This window comes from Petaurus breviceps, unplaced genomic scaffold, assembly GCF_028583685.1.
Source record: "Petaurus breviceps papuanus isolate PSGF00001 unplaced genomic scaffold, PetGlider_PUasm1.0 90825, whole genome shotgun sequence".
NCBI classification, from domain to species: Eukaryota; Metazoa; Chordata; class Mammalia; order Diprotodontia; family Petauridae; genus Petaurus; species Petaurus breviceps.
Window position 1 is genome coordinate 21,850,064 of NW_027187353.1, and position 21,031 is coordinate 21,871,094.

General features: G+C 43.7%; 1 protein-coding gene across 1 annotated transcript in view; it reads right to left on the reverse strand.

The window, feature by feature from the left end:
* Positions 1–11,467, reverse strand: part of SRGN (serglycin) — a 14,856-nt gene extending 3,389 nt beyond the window's left edge. The window contains exon 1 of the mRNA XM_069071472.1: positions 11,287–11,467. Coding sequence (XP_068927573.1) covers positions 11,287–11,365 — 79 coding nt within the window. The 5' untranslated portion in view covers positions 11,366–11,467. The remainder of the gene's footprint in view (positions 1–11,286) is intronic.
* Positions 11,468–21,031: the final 9,564 nt, after the last annotated feature.

Consider the following 21,031-nt stretch of genomic DNA (forward strand, 5'->3'; position numbering starts at 1 on the left):
TCTCTCTCTCTCTCTCTCTCTCTCTCTTTCTCTCTCTCTCTCTCCCTGATCATGGTTAAGTGACTTGCCCAGGGTCACACAGCTATCTGAGGCCATATTTTAATTCAGTCTTCCTGACTCTAGGGCCAGTGCTCTATCCATTATGCTACCTAGCTGCTCCAATGGTCTGCTTTTTAAAAGAAGGGTGTGTGCAAACTCTCTGTATAATGAAAGTAAGCTAAATTGTTTGTCACCATTGATGTTTTAAGATTATATTTTACTGGAACAGCTGGCAAATGAGAGAAAGTGGCTTTGTGGCAGAATTCTCTGCATGTTCAATAAGTAATCTTTATGTTTGGTTTTTTTTTTTTTTTAGCATTGCAACTATGGCATAGTTATATCTTTTGTTCATCACATTTAAAATGTGGAGAGTCCATGCTTGATGGGGAAATGCCCTCAGTCTACTGTTTCTTTTTGCTTTAACTTTTAAATCAATTTGCTAGACTTTCTATGTATTTTGTTAAATATAGTTCCCAGTGATTTACCTACAGCTCTCATTTGCTAATTAAAAGTGTTGGGGTCTAATTCTGAAAGTCCTTATTTAAAAGTCAGATAGATAACATAATGAAATGCTTCACTATTTGTGTGTCCTTTTGAAAATGTTCTGCTTTATAGTTTAAAATGTTTCATTTGCACATTGTTTCCATTATTTGTGATCGTGTTGTCTTTCAATACAGGCATAAAGTTTCCTCTCTTGAATAAAACAGCTGCTTTTTAAAAGCAGCAATTGCCTCTTTACCTTTTATTTCTTTTGTACATGAAGCATTTCTTTAAGAAACTGTTGTCTAGTATATAAAAGAATTGACATTCACTTGTGAAATGAAGATTGTTCTATTTCACGTAATGTGGACTGTGCAGATTTCTGTATGCTTTAAGATGCATCATTAGATAATAAAGTCTTTTATGAACAGGGAAAAAAAGCTTGATGACAGTGAGAATACTGAGGTTAATACAGCTCAATTCCTCAGTCACCACCCAAGGAGCTCCCATACCCTATAAACTGTGTGATCCTTGGCATTGTCTGCCTCCTCTCTCCTCATGGCAGAATCAACACCCTTTGGTGTTTTCATTGTTGCTTCAAGGGTTGCCATGGCTAAAGTGTCTATCCAGCAAGTCCCTTGGTGACAAACCTTACTCTACTCAGCTAGGCTGGTTTTCAGCAAGGGATCTGTCTATTGCCAACTCTATGTGGCATTAGATGGCATTCCAGCATGGCACAATCTGTCAGAATTTGCCCTCTTCTGGCATAGCCTTTGAGAGTGCAGGCTCTTCAAGATGTGGCATCAGAGGAAAATGTGATGGAATCTTTCTTGACCCTCTCAACTGTCAGTACTTCTCCCCTAACCCCAAATCACCTTGTATGGATTTTGTCTAAATAGGTGCATGTTGCTGCTCCCAACAGAATGGCAGCTCCTTAGGGGTTTTTGGTTTTTGTCTTTGAAACCCTAGCACCTAACACATTTCCTGGCACATAGGAGGCTCTTAATCAATGCTGGTTGGTTGATTAAAAGGTAGGTTGACAGACCAGAGACATTATTTGAGCACTTATATCATGGGGGTAGGGAAGTACCTTTCCTTCTCCCCCCCTCCCCCATTTGTCCCCTTGGGCCTTTCTCCTTCCTTCTGTATCCTCTCTTTTTTTTAGGGACTTTGCCACAAGTCCCAGGGATCCTGGAATCCTATGGGAAGCCAAGATAGCTGGCATAGAAATGGATAGATGCTTAGTCTCCAGTCTGTAGTATGGTGTCACGGGCGGGAATGCTTCTTAATCTGAACCCCAGGAAAAGTGGGGTGGCTTAACCACATGCCTTAAGGGAGCGGACATGATTATCTTCCCAGGACTGGTGAAACCCTTCAGGGATCTTCCTCGAACTTATACCCATCACATTCTCCAGCAGAGGGAGACATCCATTGTCTTCCTCACCCTGCGCTTGCTTAGAAAAACCAGAGACCCAACAACGGCCGGTCTAGGGCCCTAGCTGAAGCAAGGTCGGTTATAACAGGAAGTGGAAAGGAAAGCCAGTAGCGACCTTTCCATGATGTAACTTCTCTGGGGGGTATTTTTCATCAGTTGAGACAAAATATTGCTATCAACAAAAATTTCCAGGCTCATGGGTCACAACATAGTGACTGAGTGATTAAGAGCTGATATTTGCATAGAGCTTCAAAGTTTTCCAAAAGCCCTTTATATACATCTCATTGGAGCCTTCCAACAGCACTTTGGCATAAGTACTATTATCCCCAACCTACAGATGAAAACATTGAGGCTCAGAGAGGCCACATAGCTAGTAAGTATGAGAAGGCAGAATTTGAATTCAGGTCCTCTTGATTCCAAATCATGCACCCTATTCACTACTGCATACTGCCTTAAAATGAAATGATTCCAGTAAATCATTCTATACATTTTTATTGATATCTTTTCTTTTTATATCAACTTTATTTTTTGAAAATAGATTCCTTTTCCCTTACTCTGGTGAACTATCCCTGGTAACAAAGAATAAAAAGGAGGAAAAAACCCAATTCATCAAAACTAGTATATCAATTGAGTCTGACAGTATATACAATGTTTCATACCCATAGTCCCCCACCTCCACAAAAAAAGAAGGAAAATGCATTTTCTCATCTCTCTATCAGGGCCAGAGCTTTGTAAATCTTCAGGTACTATTTATGAATGCCAATTATTATTATAAACAGTGAGGGGGAAGTGGAGGAGGTAAGCCAAGTGATACAGCTACAGATAATTTCCAAGAACTCATCCTCCTCCCCACTTTGGGGGCTATCATACAAGCCCAGAATTCAAATGTCTCAGGAGGAATCATAAAGAGAAAGTGGAAACCACCTACTCATATGAGACAGATTGCCTAATGGGAACCTGATACTTCGCTTTAGAAGAAGGAATCATTTTCCCCCTAAGTCTACTAGATCATAGAATCCCCCCCACACTCCCAATAGATTGAAATTAACAGGCAGAAAATTTTGAAGACATCTATGCTAGGGGTGGGGCTTGAGGAGAGGAGAGGGACTGAACAAAGGCTGCTTTCCCCTCATTGTGGGAGTAACCTTATTCCATCCTGCCCTGGCTGAGAAAGGCTCCCTATTCTGGAGATCATCCAAGAAACTGAGGGAAATATCCCAGACTGTTTCTCTGGACATTATACCTTCCTAAGGGGTCTTACTTAGAGGATCTCAGGGACTAGGGAGTAAACGGGAGGGCAAGGGATGAATCTTATTAAATTTTATAAACATTAAACACTTCCTATGTTCAAGGTCCTGAACTGTGAACTGGGGAAACAAAGAGGGAAAAAAGAAACAATTTCTATCCTCAAGGAGTTTCCATTCTTCTGAGAGAGTATACATATGTTGCACAGTATAACAGATTACGAAATAGACCCGAAGTAACAAGGTAACCTCAAGAAAGAGTGCAATTTGGAGCCTATGGTGATGGTTGGAGTAGGAGGTTTGAACCATGATATTTTTAAAAAGTGGTCAGTTTGATGTAGAAGGCAAATGGATCAGGGACACTTGGGGAACTTCTCCGGTTTTTTCCCTCCCAGATCTAGCCATTCCTTCCCTGTGACTCTTCTCATGCACCCCTTGTAACAAAGCCCAGTTACCCAAAACAAATGACCACAAGAACCATGTCTAAAGACTGTAGGCTTCATTCCTACCACCTACTGGGAAGGCAGGCTTTGTGTTCAGTCTGCCAAAGTCTTTCTTATTGACTGGGCTTTGAGGGAAGCTAGGGAAATGGAGCTAAGGAGGAAGCAGCTTCCAAATATGAGGAATCACTTGTACAAGTGGAAGGAGGTGGAGATGAAATGTCACACACAGAGAAGACCTATTATTATTATTTGTTGTTGTTAATAGATCTTTCAGGGGCTAGAGTAACGCATTGCACTAAGTAGGTTCTCAAAGCATGGCTGAGAAACTGAATGAAAAGATTTAGAAGTTTTATTTTGAAAGGAAACATCCTGTTCCTCCCACCCATTTACTCACACACATAAGAAGATGAAGCCCAAGCAAATTTTGCCTATTGGCTTCTCAGCATTTTTCCCACACTGGGCTAGCAATGCTTTAGAAGTCTGGAAGACCAGAAGTCACCTGACTTACTCTGTCCATTTTACTGAGGTGGCTTCCCCCAGGATGAGGGTGAACACACACACACACAAAAAAACGTCCAGTCTGTACTCTACTTCCCCAAAACGGGGCCCTAGAAGCCGGATTCCTGCCTTCTCAAGTTTCAATTTTCTGAAGAGTTTCTACTGTGGCCTGTTCAAGTTGTTGCAGGGCACTGGATACGGTGGAAGCAATCTGTAAAAACTTGCTAGGGGAGTCTGGCCTGATGGCTGAGGGTAAGTGTTATTGCTTTTCAGTCATTTCAATTGTGTCTGACTCTGTGACCCCATTTGGGGTTTTCTCGGCAAAGATACTAGAGTGGTTTGCCATTTCCTTCTCCAGCTCATTTTACAGATGAGGAAACTGAGGCAAACAGGGTTAAGTGACTTGCCCAGGGTCACACAGCTAGTAAGTATCTGAGGCTGGATTTGAATTCAGGTCTTCCTGGCTCCAGGCCCAGTGCTCTATCCACTACACCACCTACCTGCCCATAGGCGCTCTGCAAAGCTTAAAGCATTGACATGATGATGATGGTGTTGACGATAACCATGACTGCGCCACTCCAGAAGAGGCGGTCTTGCCCTCGCTATCCAACTCTACCAGACCGGACTTCATGTACATAGAATAGTCCAGAGCTGAATGCCCATGGCTGTAGGGGACAACAACAATGGGAAGTCTGTTCCTAGCCCCATTTACTGATAAAATCTTCCACCATCCAAGAGAGCGACTCTTGTGGAGAAGGGGCCCACCCATGGCCTCTGCCTGCCTCCTTCCTCAGCAGTCCCAGCACTGAAGACCCAGGAAAGGGAGTTCTCAAAAAAAGGAACAGCACACACAGGACACGGTAAATACATATACACACCTTCGTGTGTGCACATATGTATACAAACACATATGTGTACATGGACATATGCCCATGTAACGGAAAAACACATATAGGTATATAATGGAAAGACATAGGGATGAATGGACAAACGGTGACAGCTTAGAGGGAAAACTAAAGGAGAAATTGTATTGTTTGGGGGATTTTATACATTGAAATGCATTTTTCAAATAAGTAGTAGTAATATGTGTGGTTTGGTTGATATCTAAATTTAAGCTCATGATAAATTATTTTTTTTTTTAATTCTTACCAGGCGGCCAGGTGGCTCAGCGAGTAAAGCACCGGCTCCAGTGTCCGGATGACCTGGATCAAATCCGGGCTCAGATACTCAGCACCACACCCAGAAATAATAACTGGCCGTGTAACCTTGAGCAAGTTACTTAACCCCGATTGCTTATAAAAAAAAAATCTTACCACCCAACTCTTTGCCATTGTCAAATGGTTTAACACTAGATATTGCTTTGTTGATGGAAATGAGACAAGGGAAGATGCGTTACCATCTGCCTTGTTGATGCAGCCAAAGGACCGTGGGACCTTTCTGTCTGCCCTGCAGCTGGAACCTTCTGTGTGTGTTTTCTCTTCTCTTTAGAATGTGAGCTCCCAGCCTCAGACACTTAACACTTACTAGTCATGTGACCTTGGGCAAAGTCACTTAACCCCAATTGCCCTGCCCTCCCCTCTCCAAAAAAAAGAGAAGAATGTGAGCCCCTTAAGGATAGGGATTAGATCACTGATTTCTTAGTAGTCCCCTATACCCCTGCCTGGTTTCATAAATGCTTGTTGCCTGGCTAGGTAAAGAACAGCACTTTACACATAGTAAGCACTTAAAAGGTCTTTTTTCATTCAGAATTCATGAGAAGTTAGTGACTTGTCCAGAGTCACCGAGCCAATAACTATCTGAGGCAGGATTCAAACTCAGGCTTTCCTGACTCCAAGTGCAGGGTTCTACTCACTGCAAGCCTGCTAAGCTGCTGGTAAAATGAGGGGGTGGGACCAGATGATCAGCGGCTAGATCCTTCGACAATGCAAAGGAGGACGGGGCTGCTAGACCCGCTCCTGGAAGGCAGGAACTTCTTCATTTTTATGTGGTTTCTCTTTTTTTTAAATATATATTCTGTGTGTATGTGTATGTATGTGAGTATGTATGTGTGTATGTGAGTATGTATGTGTGTATGTATGTATGTGTATGTGTGTGTGTATTGTGTGTGTGAATTATAGAAAGCATCCTTTAAATCACAATATACATAGGATGAAGTATAAAATTTCTTTTGATTCAGACCTGTGATGTCATGGCAGAGGGATATCCTCCACCAATGGGGATCTGCCACCATTCTGCCTTTGCAGTCTTAGAGGACTGCCTACGGGCCCTGAGAGGTTAAGTGAGGTCACACAGGTGGAACCAAACCCAGGCCTTGCTGATTCACAAACCGGGCTGCTCTCAAAGCCTCTGGACCCACTCTTAACAATCTGCAAGTACCTTCCATCTGCTGGGGAAAAAAGAATGGATCTATCTTTTCAAGCATGTCTTGCATGACAGAGTTGGAGTCCTACAAGGTCCCTATTGTATCATAGAAGACTCCTCTTGGGTTCTGGTGGGTTGATGAGAAAGAAAAGACCAAGTTTAACGTTAGTCAGTGGTTCTCAACCACAGGATAGACTAGATAGGATAGAGACTTGAGTTCAGGGAGATGAATCAGAAGGCTATTTCAATTGTCCAGTGAGAGGAGATGACAGGCCGAGCTAGAGTTGTGGTTATATGAGTGAAGAGAAGGCACATAGGAAAAATATCATGAAGGCAGAAGCAATAAATTTGGCAACAGATTGGCTGTATGAGGTGAGCCTGAGGAATAAAGAATGACAGTGAGGCTTTAAACCTAGACATTGAAAAGGATGGCAGGGCCCTCTACAATAATAGGAAGAGGGGAGGGTTTGGACAGAAAGATGCTGAGGGCCATCCTGGATAAGTCAAGTTTGAGATGCCAGCAGGGCCTCCAGTTCAAGGTGTCTAAGAGGCAGTTGGTGATGTGGACCTGGAGCTCAAGAGAGAGACTTGGCTTGTATATATAAATCTGAAAGTTATCAGCTTAGAAATGATCACAGGAAGAAATTTTTATTTTCTTGGCTTTCCTTTATCTAGACACCTTCTGCTGTGTCTTAAGATAAGCTTATAAATTCATTAAATTACAGTTTCTTTTATGTCTATCCCAAGTTTAACAAGCAGCTAGGTGGTGCAGTAGATTGAACACCAACCTGGAGTCAGGAAGATCTGAGTTCAAATCCAACCTTAGACATTTACTTAGCTATGTGACCCTAGGCAAGTTACTTAACCCCTGTTTGTCTCAGTTCCTCATCTGTAAAATGGGGACACAGTAGAGAAGGCAATGGCAAACCACTCCAGTATCTTTGCTAAGAAAATGTTGTCCCTGGGGATCACAAAGAGTCAAACATGACTGAACAATGAGTTTAACAAGGGTATTTCCCTGATGGGATTTTTTGGAGAAAGTACCACACTCATTTTATTAACACATTGGCAGGTCTCTCAAGTGAGTTGACTAATCTCTACTTTTTGCTAATTTCCATTAGCTTCAGTTTCAAAGTGTGACCTTGTCTCAAATTCTAGGGACTTTCTCTGTTTAGGGCTGATTCCAATTTGTACCTGACAATTACAGTTTTCCTAGAATCTTGGAGACAGAGGGGACCTCAGGGACCCATTTCTCCAAGCTGTGCCTGAACCAGACCAGAACCTCTGCAACAGACCAGACAAGTGGCCACGCAACCTTTGTTTAGAGACAGCTAGTGATGAGGAGGCTCTTAAAGCAGCCCAGGTATTCCCACTTTGGGATAATTGTCTGAAAGTGTTTCCTGCCTAATTCACCTCTTTGTACCTTCCACCTGGTGCTTCTAGCTCTGCCCTCTGAGGCAGCAAATCCCTTCAAATACTTGTTTTTTGTTTGTTTGTTTTTGCTTTTTGGAGAGCCGTTGGGGTTAAGTGACTTGCTCAAGGTCACATGGCTAGTTGTGTGTGTGTGTGTTAAGTGTCTGAGGTCGGATTTGAACTCATATCTCTAAGGGAATTTTTCCTCTGGGGAGTCCATTAAGTAATTCCAAGTTGGCTTACTGAAATTACGTTGACTTTTCTCTCAGACCCACACATCTAAAACATCCCATTCAATGATGAGAATGAATGCCAGTAAAAAAAAAAAAATCACAATGACCCTTTGTGGGAAATAGAATATGTTCATAAAATTCTGAAAACAAAAACAACCCAAAATTGAGTGGAAATGTGCGTCAGAAATACAGATATTTGTTCATTCATTCAATGTCCCACCAACAAGTCAGCATTAAAAAAAACTATCTTATTTTGATTGATGGCAACTTATTTTTTTACATCCTGTCAGTTTCCCAGTGTGTCTCTCCTTCCTGCCTACCCAGAGAGCCTTCAGGGGTAGCAAAGGTAACAAAAGCTACACAGGAACAATCCACATCCATTGTCCCTCCTCCTGTGTAGCAAAAGGAGGGAAGTTCAATTTCTCAAGTCTTTACCCAGATCAGGTTTGTTTGCCTGCTTTGTGCATAGCACCCTGCTGGATACAATTATTTCATTTATTCAATTATTTAAAAATATGATTCTGAAAAGGGGTCCATACATTTCACCAGGCTGCCAAAAGGGGTCCAAGATACACAGGGGTGGCTAGGTGGTGCAGTGAATAGAGCACTGGCCCTGGAGTCAGGAGGACCTGAGTTCAAATCTGACCTCAGACACTTAACACAAAAACTAGCCGTGTGACCTTGGGAAAGTCACTTAACCCCAATTGCCCTCCAAAAAGGAAAAAGAAAGATACACAAAAAGGAAAAGAAGACTGGTCTAGGTAATTTTTTAGCTTGGATTTTGTCTTATATTTTTTCTTTTTCATTAGCAATAGCATAGCAGAATGAAAAGATAAAGTGCTGGACCCAGAGTCAGGAAGATCTGGGTTCACATTCCGTCTTTGACACTTGCAGGTTAGTTAACTCTGGGCAAGTCATTGAACTTTGGAGCTTGGTTTCTGCATCCGGAAACTGAGGATAACAATAGCCATAGCGTCTTTTTAAATAATTAATTAAACCAAGGGATTCAACAATGGGAAAATTTTAAAATCTTCAATCTGAGCACAACCAGCTGAGACCCCCATGCCTTTCACCTCCCCAGTGAGAGGGAGGGGAGATTAGCATGTTCCAAAACATCAACGGAGACTGAGAATGACATTGCGTCTCCACCGGAAGCCCAGAATGTGACACCCAGAAGTCACTTCTAAGAAACAAATCCAGTATGTTTGTGTCATGGTGAATTGACATTTCCTTTAAGATGCTGACCCCTTGTAAATTTGTCCTTCTGTCAAATGGGCTGCCTTCTTGACCTTCTATTGATTCCCCGAGGAAAAAGGACCCTTCCTAAGGAGCTAATTGTTCAAGGGTTCTTCCCTTTAAAGTTTTTTGTTTAGCTTTACCTAAACAAATTACCCAGGAGGAAACAGGAGAATCACAATGACCATTTTGCAGATGGACTTGACCAAAGCTGGAAGAGGTGAAATTATTCTTCCAGTATCCCTCAGGTTAGTAAGTGCAGGGCAGGGCTGGGATGAGCTCACAGCCCCAGACAACCCCGGGCTCATTCTATAGAACCAGGGCATCTTCTTTAAACTGCCCCGCCTTTAGGTGACCAGAGAGTTGCTAGGTTTCTCTCTGATCAACTTGCTGAAATTCAGGTGAATAATTACATATATCACAAAAGGGTTTCCTTTTCCTGATCCTAACCAGTCAATTTAAAAATAGAATCAAGTAAACACAAAATTCAGCTTTGCTAAATCTCTTCCCTTTAAAGCAACAAGGAGGCGGTGCTTGAGGTCTGATCAAGTGAGAAGATAACACCCACCATAGTATCTTAAAACTTCAACCCAGGATGTCAACCCACATGAAGAAAGAAAGCTGGTTTGAGGAAGATCTGGGTGCTAATCCCACCTCAAGTACTTATAGGGCCTCAGTTTCCTCATCTGTAAAATTGAGAGGTTGGGCTGGTCTCCAAGGTTCCTTTCAGCTCCTAATCTATTGATCCCATCTCTGCCTTTTTTTTTGTTTGGAGTGGACTAGGTTTATGATTTTATCCAGTGTGGGGAGCTCCTAGTATGGACACTCCCTTCACTGATACAGATCACCATCTCATCTGTATAGTCTTAGAGCTAGTGTTCTTAACTTAAGGTCCATGAATTTAAAAAACAAAAAACCCTCTATGCAGTATAATTGGTTTCTCTTGTAAACCTATGCATTTTATACATTAAATCACATTATTTTAAGCAGAGACTACCCCACACTACCTAAGAACCCCTATCTTAGAGTTAGTGGCCTTGAGCACTCACTGAAAGGCTCACCAAGTTAGTGGAAGACTCGGCACCTGAACCCAAGACTATATAATCCATTAGGCTATGTAGCTTTTTGTACTATGCTTCAGTATTCTAAGGCTGTTGGCTTTTCTGGTGTACTTACACCTTGTACCCATCCAAAACAACCCTCTGTCCCTTAGCAGGTGGTTTTCAGATGTCCCACTGGTTGAAAAATTCATCACCTTGCTTCCAGCCTTAGTTTCCCCTCATTTAGGTTAGTTGATCCTGATATAATAGACAGCCCTTCCTGAATTCATTTTGAAGTCTTTCCAGTTGGAAGGACCCTCCAGAACTTGATCTCTGCCCATATAGCCTTAGAGACTGTAGAGTGCCCCCTCTATGAAAGAGGCACCAGAGTGGGACTTTAGAGAAGGGTCCCCATTTCCAATTGTATAAAAGGTACAGTCAAACATCTGCCACTTATTTTTGCCCACATTTGTATGTATCAACAATGGGCAAAGACCAAATAACACATTGCTGGCCTCAGAAGGGTGGGAGAGACAACATCCACTATAAAAGACTGAATTTTCCTTGAATTTGAAATGAAGATCTAGGTTTGAGTCTAAGCCTCCTACTCGCTGTGTGGCTTTGGACAAGCTTTTGCCCTTCTCTGAGACTCGGTCACCCCCTTTGTAAAATGAAGGGGTTGACTAGCTGATCCCTAAGGTCCCTTCCAGGTCAGATGGATGGTTGTACAGCATAAGGAAAAGCCCAGTCTTCCAGGGTCTTCTACTCTCCCAGATGCCTCCCCCAGTTATCAGTTTCAGTTTTTAAAATAAAGACTTGGAGCTGGGCTCCCTGGCCCACAACTCGGTCAGAAGCAAGTCTTACCTTGGACGAAGGATTCCAGAAAGAGCAGGAGAGACAGAGCCAGTAGAGTCCTGTGGGTATATGTCCAAGGATGCTGCATGGTGACCAGCTCCAGCCTCCACGGAGCGTCTAGATTGGGAAATGTGGCTGGGAGCTCTTTGTAGCTGAAAGCAGGTTCTGAATCCTCCACCCCTGCCCAGAAAGAGCGACGTCACAGTTTCCTGACCAAGTAGAATGACATACACATTAGAGAGAGAGAAGTCAAAGAACAATTTTTGCCCATTATGAAACTATTCTGGACACTCCCGGGACACTTATTAGAAAGTCTTGTTGTTTGCAAATTGTCTGACTGTTCAAAAAAAAAATTTTTTTTCCATCCTCAGAGTAGCATTAATTAGGATTTGTTTATGCTTGCTTCAACAATAATCTAGCCTGTTTCCTATTTGGAGAAAGGCATTGGAGGTACATTGATGAACACTAACCTTGGGAACAAAAAGTCAGAACTTGGGATTGGGGGTGGGGGTTTGGGTTCAAATCCTAACATCCTAACTCTACTATTCACTAGCTATGGGACCTTAAGCAAGTTTCTTCATCTCTCTGAGCCTCAGTTTCCTAAAAATCCCTCCTAGCCCTACAGTGTCCAGTCCAAATGGAAAAAAACTCCTGATAAGGTGGGAAAACTGCAGATGTAACATTATCATCACACGTAATAAATACAAAATGAATAGTGAGTACAGAAAAACATCTTATTGTGTTTCAATATAAAATTAGCTTTCTAGCTCTTCTCCATGAGACCTTCCATCTCCTACCTCCCTGTCTTTGCACTGGCGGCGCTCCATGTCTGGAATGCATTCCCTCCTCAGCTTGTTGAATCCCTAACTTCCTTCAAAGACCAACTCAGGGGCACCATGTATATGTAAGAGACTGATCGTCAATCAACTCATTGAACTGAATTGTTAAAGTGTCTAAGCACTGTCTTTCTTAACCCCTCCCACTCCGATTATCAGTATTCTTTTCTTTTTGAAATTACATTGTACATCCCCTGAGTTTACTGGTCTATGTGCATGTTATATCTCCCACTGACTCTGGAGTCAGAGAACCTGGGTTCAAATCCTCCCTCTGACATGCACTTATCTTGTATCCTAAAGTTTGGTTTCCTACATCTTAAAATGAATTGAAAGAGGTAGATTCCTGGAGTTTCCTGCCTTAAGATGTATGACCATACCCCTTTGGGGAGGGGTCTGTGTCAGCTTTGTCTTTGTAGCTCAGGTGCTGTGTATATAGTAGGCATTTAATAAGTGCTCATTGACTTGCATGGGCAAGAGTATTGGGTTGGGAGATAGGAGAAACATTTTTCAATTCTCATTCTCCTCCTTCCTACCATTGTGACTTTGGGGAGGCATTTAACCCCTCTAGTCCTTAGCTGGAATGCTTAAGACTCCTGAAGACTCTTAAAAACCCTATGAAATTGTGTTCTGACCTATAAGCTGTGAAGCTTTGATCAAATTGTTTGCCATCTCGTAGACTCAGTTTCCCCCCTCTGTATTTCCTTTCACACATTGGCGCCAAGGGGTCCAGAGGAATAAGGAGACCACTTTGCTGGATTCATTAGTCAGGCTCCAGTCCAGAACTATGAGAACCCTGAGGATTCCTTTGGTTCTTCCAACAGAGTTGAAGTTTCTTCTGAACGTGATCCAATTTAAAGTTGGATTCCACCTTCACCCTTGACTAACTCCTTCTGGTCTGTTCCTCTTGCCTAGATGTCTACTTCTTCAGTTGGGGCCTGAAATAAGCAGATGGTCAAGAGCACCCATATTTGAAACCCAGCCCTTCAACTAATTTGCTATGTGGCTGCAATTCTTGTTGGTGAATCTTATCCAACTCTTTGTGACTTCATTTGGGGTTTTCTTAGCAGAGATACTGGTCTGGTTTGCCATTATCTTTTCCAGTTTGTTTTATAGATGAGGAAACTGAGGCAAATAGGGTGAAGTGACTTGTCCAGGGTCACACAGCTAGCAAGTGTCTGAGGCTGGATTTGAACTCCAAATCTTGCACTCCAGATCCTAGCTGGTCCAGTTACAATTCAACACACATTTATCAAGCAAGGGACTGCATTGGGCACTGGGGATTCAGAGAAAAAAATCCAAATCCCCCAAAATTGGCACCTGCCTTCCAGAGCTTCCAAAATTCTACCTCTTCACAAGGTGTAACGAGAGGTGGGAGGAGGAGAAGGGATGCTAACCCTTAAAGGGATCACAAAAGGCTTCCCAGAGGCAGCTAGAGTTGAGCCTTCTAGGAAGCTGATGATTCCAAGAGAATGAGGACAAAGTTAGAGGGGGCCGACTGAGGTCAGGGAATGACTGGAATGACCTGTTTATCTGGAACCCAGAGTGACGGCAATCAGGTCCAGAGAAGGTCAGGAGAGAACCACTCCCGCTCCCCACTTCTACAGCACATGATAATAATATTTATATGGCATTTAAAGTGCCATATAAAGTATTTTATCTTATTTGATCTTCACAACAAACACCACTCTAAGGTAGGTGCTGTTATCATTGTCGTTTACAGATGAGAAAACTTAGGTTTAGAGGTAAGTGAGTGGCCCAAGGTCACACAGTGTCTGAGATGGGATTTGAACTCGGGTCTTCCTCACCCCAAGTTCAGCAGTCTCTTTCTTAGGAGTAGATCTCAGAGGCCACATAGTCTAACCCCCTCAAATTTAAGATTGTTCCCTGGGGAGGTGATGGGACTTGCCCACAGTCATGGAGGAACAACCCATCAGAGGTGGTCTTTGACCCTCTGACTCTCCTTGCAACACCCTCATTTCTTCACTTGTCTGCTGGGCCACTAGGGCTCGGCTTCGTGAAGAGTGGAAGGGGGCTGCCTTCCCCAATAAGGTCCCTCGAGGGGCCTGAGGATGCCCAGCTTCCTTGGCCAACCTCTGCACCTTGCTCCTGACCTGCTTTTGCCACTCCCTGACACACAGTCAGGTTGGAACTTTGGGGGTGAGCACAAGTGCACATACATCACTTTCCACTTTCCATTTCTGCGGCCTTTCTAGACCTGGTTTTTTCCTTTTTCTTTTTTTGATCAGAGGGAGGAGTTTCCCTTGCCTTGTCTTGGCTTCCCGGCGGAACCCTCGGTCATTTCCTGATTGTTGCTAAGTACGTGCCTCGGACTCCAACTGCAGAAGGGGAAGGGGGGGGGCGGGGCGGCTGGAAGCGCAGTAGCTTCTGGGGGCTGACTCCTTTCAAGCAGATAGTTGGGGGGGGAAGCCTATCAAGTCCCCTTCAAATAATGGACAGAGCAGAAGATTTGGAGTCAGGAGGACCTGAGTTCAAATATGACCTCAAATACTTAACTAGCTGGGCTACTATGGGCTGTGGGTTGCTTATTTGTAACATGAGGGTGTTGGGCTCATTAACCTTCAAAGTCTAGAATCTAAACTCTGATCCCAGAAGTCATTACTACCAGAAATAGGAGTCCTCACCAGCCCAGGGAGCCTGGACTTGGGTTACACAGCCTGCAATCCTCTATCATACCCGAAGAGTGCTTTTGGTCCAAAAGGTCATCCGTTGCCTTGGAAACACTTCAAATGCCTCCTCCCAGATTGGAGAGCTGGGCTGGAAAATGACCCCTTACCTTTCCCTGTGGCTGTTACTGAGATCTCCTAGTACAGACTCTGGTGCTTCCTTAGAGAGAATGTAATAGGAGGGCCCTTATCCACCTTGGCACCCTAATACTAAAGAATAATAAATCCTCTCTCCTAGTGATTCAATAGAGATTTGGAATCAGAAGGACCTGAATTCAACCCCATCTCTGTTACGCACTATCTGTGTGACCTTAGGCAAACCACTTTCCTTCTCTGGTCCCTCATGTGCAAAATATATGACAAACCATGCAGAGTTATGAGAACAGTGTTTTGCAAACTGTAGTCTATATAGCTGTGGCCTATTATTCCTACCTAAAGGATTAACTTAGTATATGACCTTGATCATACTCCCTCTATTTTCCTTGACTATGAAATGGGTGTGCCCTTTCCTCATTTTCCCCCTGAACCATTAAAGAAACAGAATCAGTGAAATGTAAGAGATAAATGTAAAGTCTTACACTTGGGTCCAAAAAATCAGCTCCACAAGTCCAAGATGGGGGAAGTATGGATAGACACCAGTTCGTGGGGAAAAGATCTGGGAGTTTTAGTGACCTGTTAGCGCAATATGAATCAATTGGATGATATGGAGGCCAAGAAAGCTGACAGCATCTTAGGCTGCATCAAGAGGCATGATCGTCCAGAGTTCAGTCATCGTTTCATAGTATTTTGCCCTGGACTGCCCACACCAGGACTATTGCATTCAGTTCTATAAGACACACTTTGGGAAGAACATTGATGAGCCAGAAAGCTTCCAGGGGAGGGAGACCAGAGGGATGAGGGGTCTTATGATCCTGTGTAAGATTCAATTGAAGGAACTCTGAAAGTTTAGCCTGAAGAAAAGACTCAGGGGGGAATGTGAGAGTTGTCTTCCAGTATTTAAGGACTGGGATTGATTTATTCTTCTTGGGCCCAGAGGGCAGAATTAGACATACTGGGTGGAAATAACAAAGAGGTAAATTGAGGTTTAATGTAAGGATAAATTACTCAACCATCAGAGCTCCCCCAAAGCACAATGGGTTGTCTTGGGAGGCAGAGGGTTACTGCTCCCTGGGAGTCTTTAAACAAATCTTTCTAATCACATGTTGGGGCTATATTAGAAGGGGTTCTTGGTCATCTATGGGCATGAATAGTTGCATTCTGAAGCACCTTCCAACTCTGAAACTGAGTTTTTTATTTAAAATGATGATATTGGAGAAGAATCAGGAGTAATAAATAGATTTAGAACCCAGACCAACTCCGCTGTTCAGTAGATGAGGAAACTCGAGTTAAGTGAAGGGAAATGATGTTAGATCACAAATCAGGGATCAGAGATGAAGACCTGGAATGGACCTGTGAGGTCAGCGAGTCTAACCCCTTCATGTTTTAGAGCAGGAAACCGAGGCTCAGGGAGAGGAGGTGACTGGTCCAAGATCACACAGCAAGGAGAGGGAGCCAGGCCCCCTGATTCCAGCTCCATCACTCTTTTCCAAGAGATCACTCTTCCTTCTGGCCCTTTAAGAAAGCAGGGAGCTATTTGTATAAGAGCTTGGGCATTTCCCAAACCTTCCATTTCAGAACAGAATGTTTGTTTTGACAGCCCCACTGCTTTCAGAAACAGGAGCAAGAAGAAGCCATTGAGAGATTGGCAGCCTACCCTCGACATGGGAATTTCTTAAGGAAAGATAAAAGGCAAACTGCCCCCACCCTCCACTGGGAGGAAGGTGCAGCCAGCAGACATCAAAAACATAGGTGGCATGGAAGTTGAGGAAAGGCAAAGGTCCTGAATGACAGGCTCGGGATTGGAAGGGAGTGGCAGCAGGAGACTTTGAGCCACAGTTAGCAGGATGGCATGGACTGGCCAGGTCCTCCAGCAGTCCTCAGAAAGAGCTGGGATTTCCCCAGTGGGGAGAACTGCTACAAGTGGGAGGGGTTGCCTGCAGCAAATAGAAATTCAATGACTCGCCCAGAGTCACATAAATGGCAAAAGATCATATTTGGACCCAGGTTTTCTTGACTCCAAACTCAATCCTGTACCACCATTCCATGGAACCTCCTGAAGTTTTACATTTGAGTAATATTGAAGTACATATTGTCATGTAAAAAGATCTGGGGATCTGGATGGACCACAAGTTCAATGAACTAAGATTGTGATATGGCAGTCCCCCAAAAGAATGTGATCTTAGCTGGCACTAACCTCACTGTATGAGCCATGGGGAGGGAGGGAAAGGGGGAAAGAGAACAAGCATTCATTAAATGCCTATAGTGTACCAGGTACTGTGCTAAGCATTTTTATAAATATTATTGGAGGGAAAATTAGATTACCACCTTTGGAAAGAATAGCCCTGCTGTCCCTGCCCTGGTCTGGCCAGATCTGGAGTGAGCTGTTCAGTTCTGGAAGTCACATTTTTGGAGGAACTTTGATAAGACGAACATCCAGAGGAAAATGGCCAAGGTAGTAGAAGGACTAGAGACTGTGGCATAAGGATCATTTGAAGGAAAGAAATGCTTAGGTTGGAGAAGACCTGGGGGGGGAGGGGGGGGAGAGACAGATGTGAGCTGAATCTGAAGGATAGCATATGGAAAGAGAATTCCATTTGTTCTGTCTGGATCGAGTCATTCATTCAAAAGCACTTATTGAGGATAGGTGAGGTATTATAAGGGGATTTCCAAGATAATCCAGGAGCAGAAACACAGTAAGAGGCAGAAGTTACAGAGGGACTGATTTGGGAACAAGGAAAAAATAACCTTCCAGCATGTGGAGCTGTCCCAGAGTAGAAGGGAGGGTCTCCTAAAGTAATGAGCATCCCATAACTGGAGGCTTTGTAGAGCGGCTCATTGGAGGTCTTCAAACCTCCAGCATCAGGCATGTCATAGAGATGGTTCTGGGTTCAGGGCATGGGCTGGATTTCCATGACCTCTGAGGGCCCTCCCTAGTTTAGAGATTCCTTACAGATCTCCTGGATTCTGTTCCTTAGTCCTGCCCCCAGGAGAAACAGATGCCTAACACAGCCTTGCTCTTGTAAGAATCCAAGGAGCTCTCTTATTGATCACACTTTACGGCTTACAGAGTGTGGTGCCTATAGCAACTGGGGGAGGAAAGGAGTACAATGTTGCTCATCCCTATTTCACAGATGAAGAGACTGAGGTCTAGAGAGATGATGTGGTGAAAAATCACACTGCAGAAGAGAAGAGGAAACCCTGAGCAATGGAAAGAGATCTGAATTTGGTTGGAGCAGAAGATTTGTATTTTAAACCTGCCTCCGTTGCTGAATAGCTCTGTGACTTCCGGTAAGTCAGCTCTCTGGGCCTCAGTTTCCTCATCTGTAAAGTGAAAGGGTTGGACTAGATGGCCTTTAAGGCACCTTTCATCTCTCACCATAACGTGTGATCCTGCGAAGGTAATACAAAGTTATATTCTAATGCAGAGATTTGATCTCAAGGGGCTAGTGGTTCAATCCATTCCAATAAAACAATCATCCCTTTAACACCGATCCTGTGCTAAGTATTGGAGATTCAAACCCTGGAAAAGAAGTCCCCGCCCTCCCTCCTCCTGGGAGAGGGAGTGTGCAGCAAGAACAAGGAGAAGGGAATTGAGGAGGCAGAGAAAGCCCGAAGAGACGGGAATATTGGGGGAGGGGTCAGGAAGAGGGCCGCACCGGGCTCTGCAGGACCCCTTTAGTTGGAGAGGAGGAGGGGAGGAATTCCAGGTTTGGGAGTACTCTGGGGCGGAGTCAGAAGACTGGGGAACCACAGCTACAGCACATGGCATAGGATGGTGGACCAGGCTCATGTGGTGACTAGTTTGGTTGAACTGATTTTTTCCCCCTTTCTGAAATTCTTTGTCATAGGATTTGGCTCTCTGGGAGGGGAAGAGGAGAGAGATGAATCAGGTAAAGAAGTAACTGCTAGCATTTGTATAGTGTCTTAAGGTTTGTAAAGTGCCACACACAGATAATTATTTCATATGACTCTCCAGGTAGGTAATATCCCTGTTTTACAGAAGGGCCAGCTGAGGCAGATGGAAGTTAAGCCACTTGCGGAGGGTCACACAGCTAGGAAGTGTCAGAGGATGGATTTGAACTCAGGTCTTCCTGTCTCCAGGACCAGTATTCTATCCATTGCCCCACCTACTTTAGCCCTGCTATAATTTAGGAACTGGAGAGATTCACCAGCTTCAACCTCCCCAGAAGCAGAGACTACAACTGTGTGCTGTCATGCCTGGCCAACAAACAAACAAGCAAATGAATGAATGAATGAACAAATAAAAGAACAAACAAATGAGTGCATGCGTGAATCAATGAATGAATGAATAGATGAATAAACAAACAAATGAATACATGAATAAATGAACCAATGAATGAATTTAAAGGAAAGAAAAAAGAGGGAGAATGACCTGGGGGACAGCAGATATCTAATCAGTGGAGATTCGCCCTCTCATATGAATGATTAAGAAGGTCCTGATATCAAGAAAAGAAAGTGTGCTTTGGAGGGAGCTTTGAGAAGGGAATGACCTGTCAGACTGGGTACCCTGATTCTCAGTTAGTATTCAGAAACTATCCCTTTTCTTTTTAAGAATAAGATGTATGTTTATGCTTCATATCTGTTTCTGGAAATAACCTCTGAAACCCACTCCTCCCTTTTAACAAAGAAATAACAGTTTAAGCAAAACATGAGATAAGGCAACTACCTTCTGCCCTGCTGGTCTGGACTCCTCTGCCAAGGAGAAGCCCTCCCTTTTCTGCCTGCCCATGCCCTCCTTATTTTCTTCCAACCTGTTTCCTCTTGCTCTGCCAACGACTTCTGGTGTTCAGTGGCACCCAAAGACTCTGTCCAGACCTACTGGGAGCCTCTCAAGGCTAGCCTTCCCTTGGAGGCCCCTGAATCTGGAGCCCAAGGATAATAATAAACATCCATGAAGCAAAAAGAACAAAGGCCGTGTTCAGGATTCTGGGCTCAGCACTGCAGCGGGAGATAGAGTTTAGATAAGACATAGTTCCTGCTTTCCTGTACTTAATGATTTAGGTAACACAGGTAATACACAACATGGCAAATGCCTGAAACACAGTAGACATTTAACAAATGCTTATTGATGAGATTATTCAGGGTTAGAAACCTAGTAAGGAGTAGAGGTAGGATTGGAACCCAGGGCCGTGTTTAGCTGCCCTGGTGCATACAGCAGAGAGTACATATAATCATATGATAAAGCTGGAAAGGTAGAGTAATATCAGTTTTTGTAGAGTTGGGAACTCTGGGCAGGAAGTTGAAGGTCACTGGGTAGACAACGGGAGCCTTGGAAGATCTCCACCCAAACACTTGCAAAAACACCAGTGTTGTAGTTTCTCTTTTGCTTGGATAGAAAATTGATCTCCAGGATGTGGGAATTCTCTCCACCGGCACAGGCTGCCACCCATCCAGGCCTTTATATCCTGTGGGACTCAGATGTATGCCTTCTCAGGGATCCCGAAGGGTCTGGCTCCTGTACTGGAGGCCTTCCTCCCACTGGGCCACAAAGCCCTGCGGTCATCATTGGGCAATCAGTGGGTCTATCTGCCCTCCCTTGATTTCATAGCATGACTGGATATTTCTGTTTGTGCATTTCCTGGATGCTCTTTCCGATGCCTCTTCTTAAGAACAAACCGTCACTGACATGGGGAAAAAAAATTCTGCAGGCTGCATAGGCCCACTCTGACCTTGGGGTCATCTCTGCTCCATTGATTATTCTTTCACTGTTGTATTCCATCACTTATAAGCCGATAACATAGCTGGGAGACTCTAAGTGTTTAGAAGCTGGATGTTTGGCTCCCCTCCTTTAAGGGAAATAATATATAGGAGACAGCGAAACTAAGTGGAAAGGACACTGATCTGGAGTCTGAAGACCTGGGTTCAAATTCTGCCTGTGTCACTTGCAATCTGTATGACCTCAGACTGGCCACTTAGCCTTTCTTGGCCTCAGTTTCCCCATTTGTAAAATGAAGGAGTTGGACTAAATGGCCTCCAAGAGTCGCCTTTAGCTCTTGAATTCCTAAAGTTACCTAAACTCTAAAGCTGTCACTCAGACACAAATGCCCCCTGAACACCAGCAGTTAGTCTGACTCCAACTGCCCACTCCAGAAACTTACCTCTATGGGAGACACA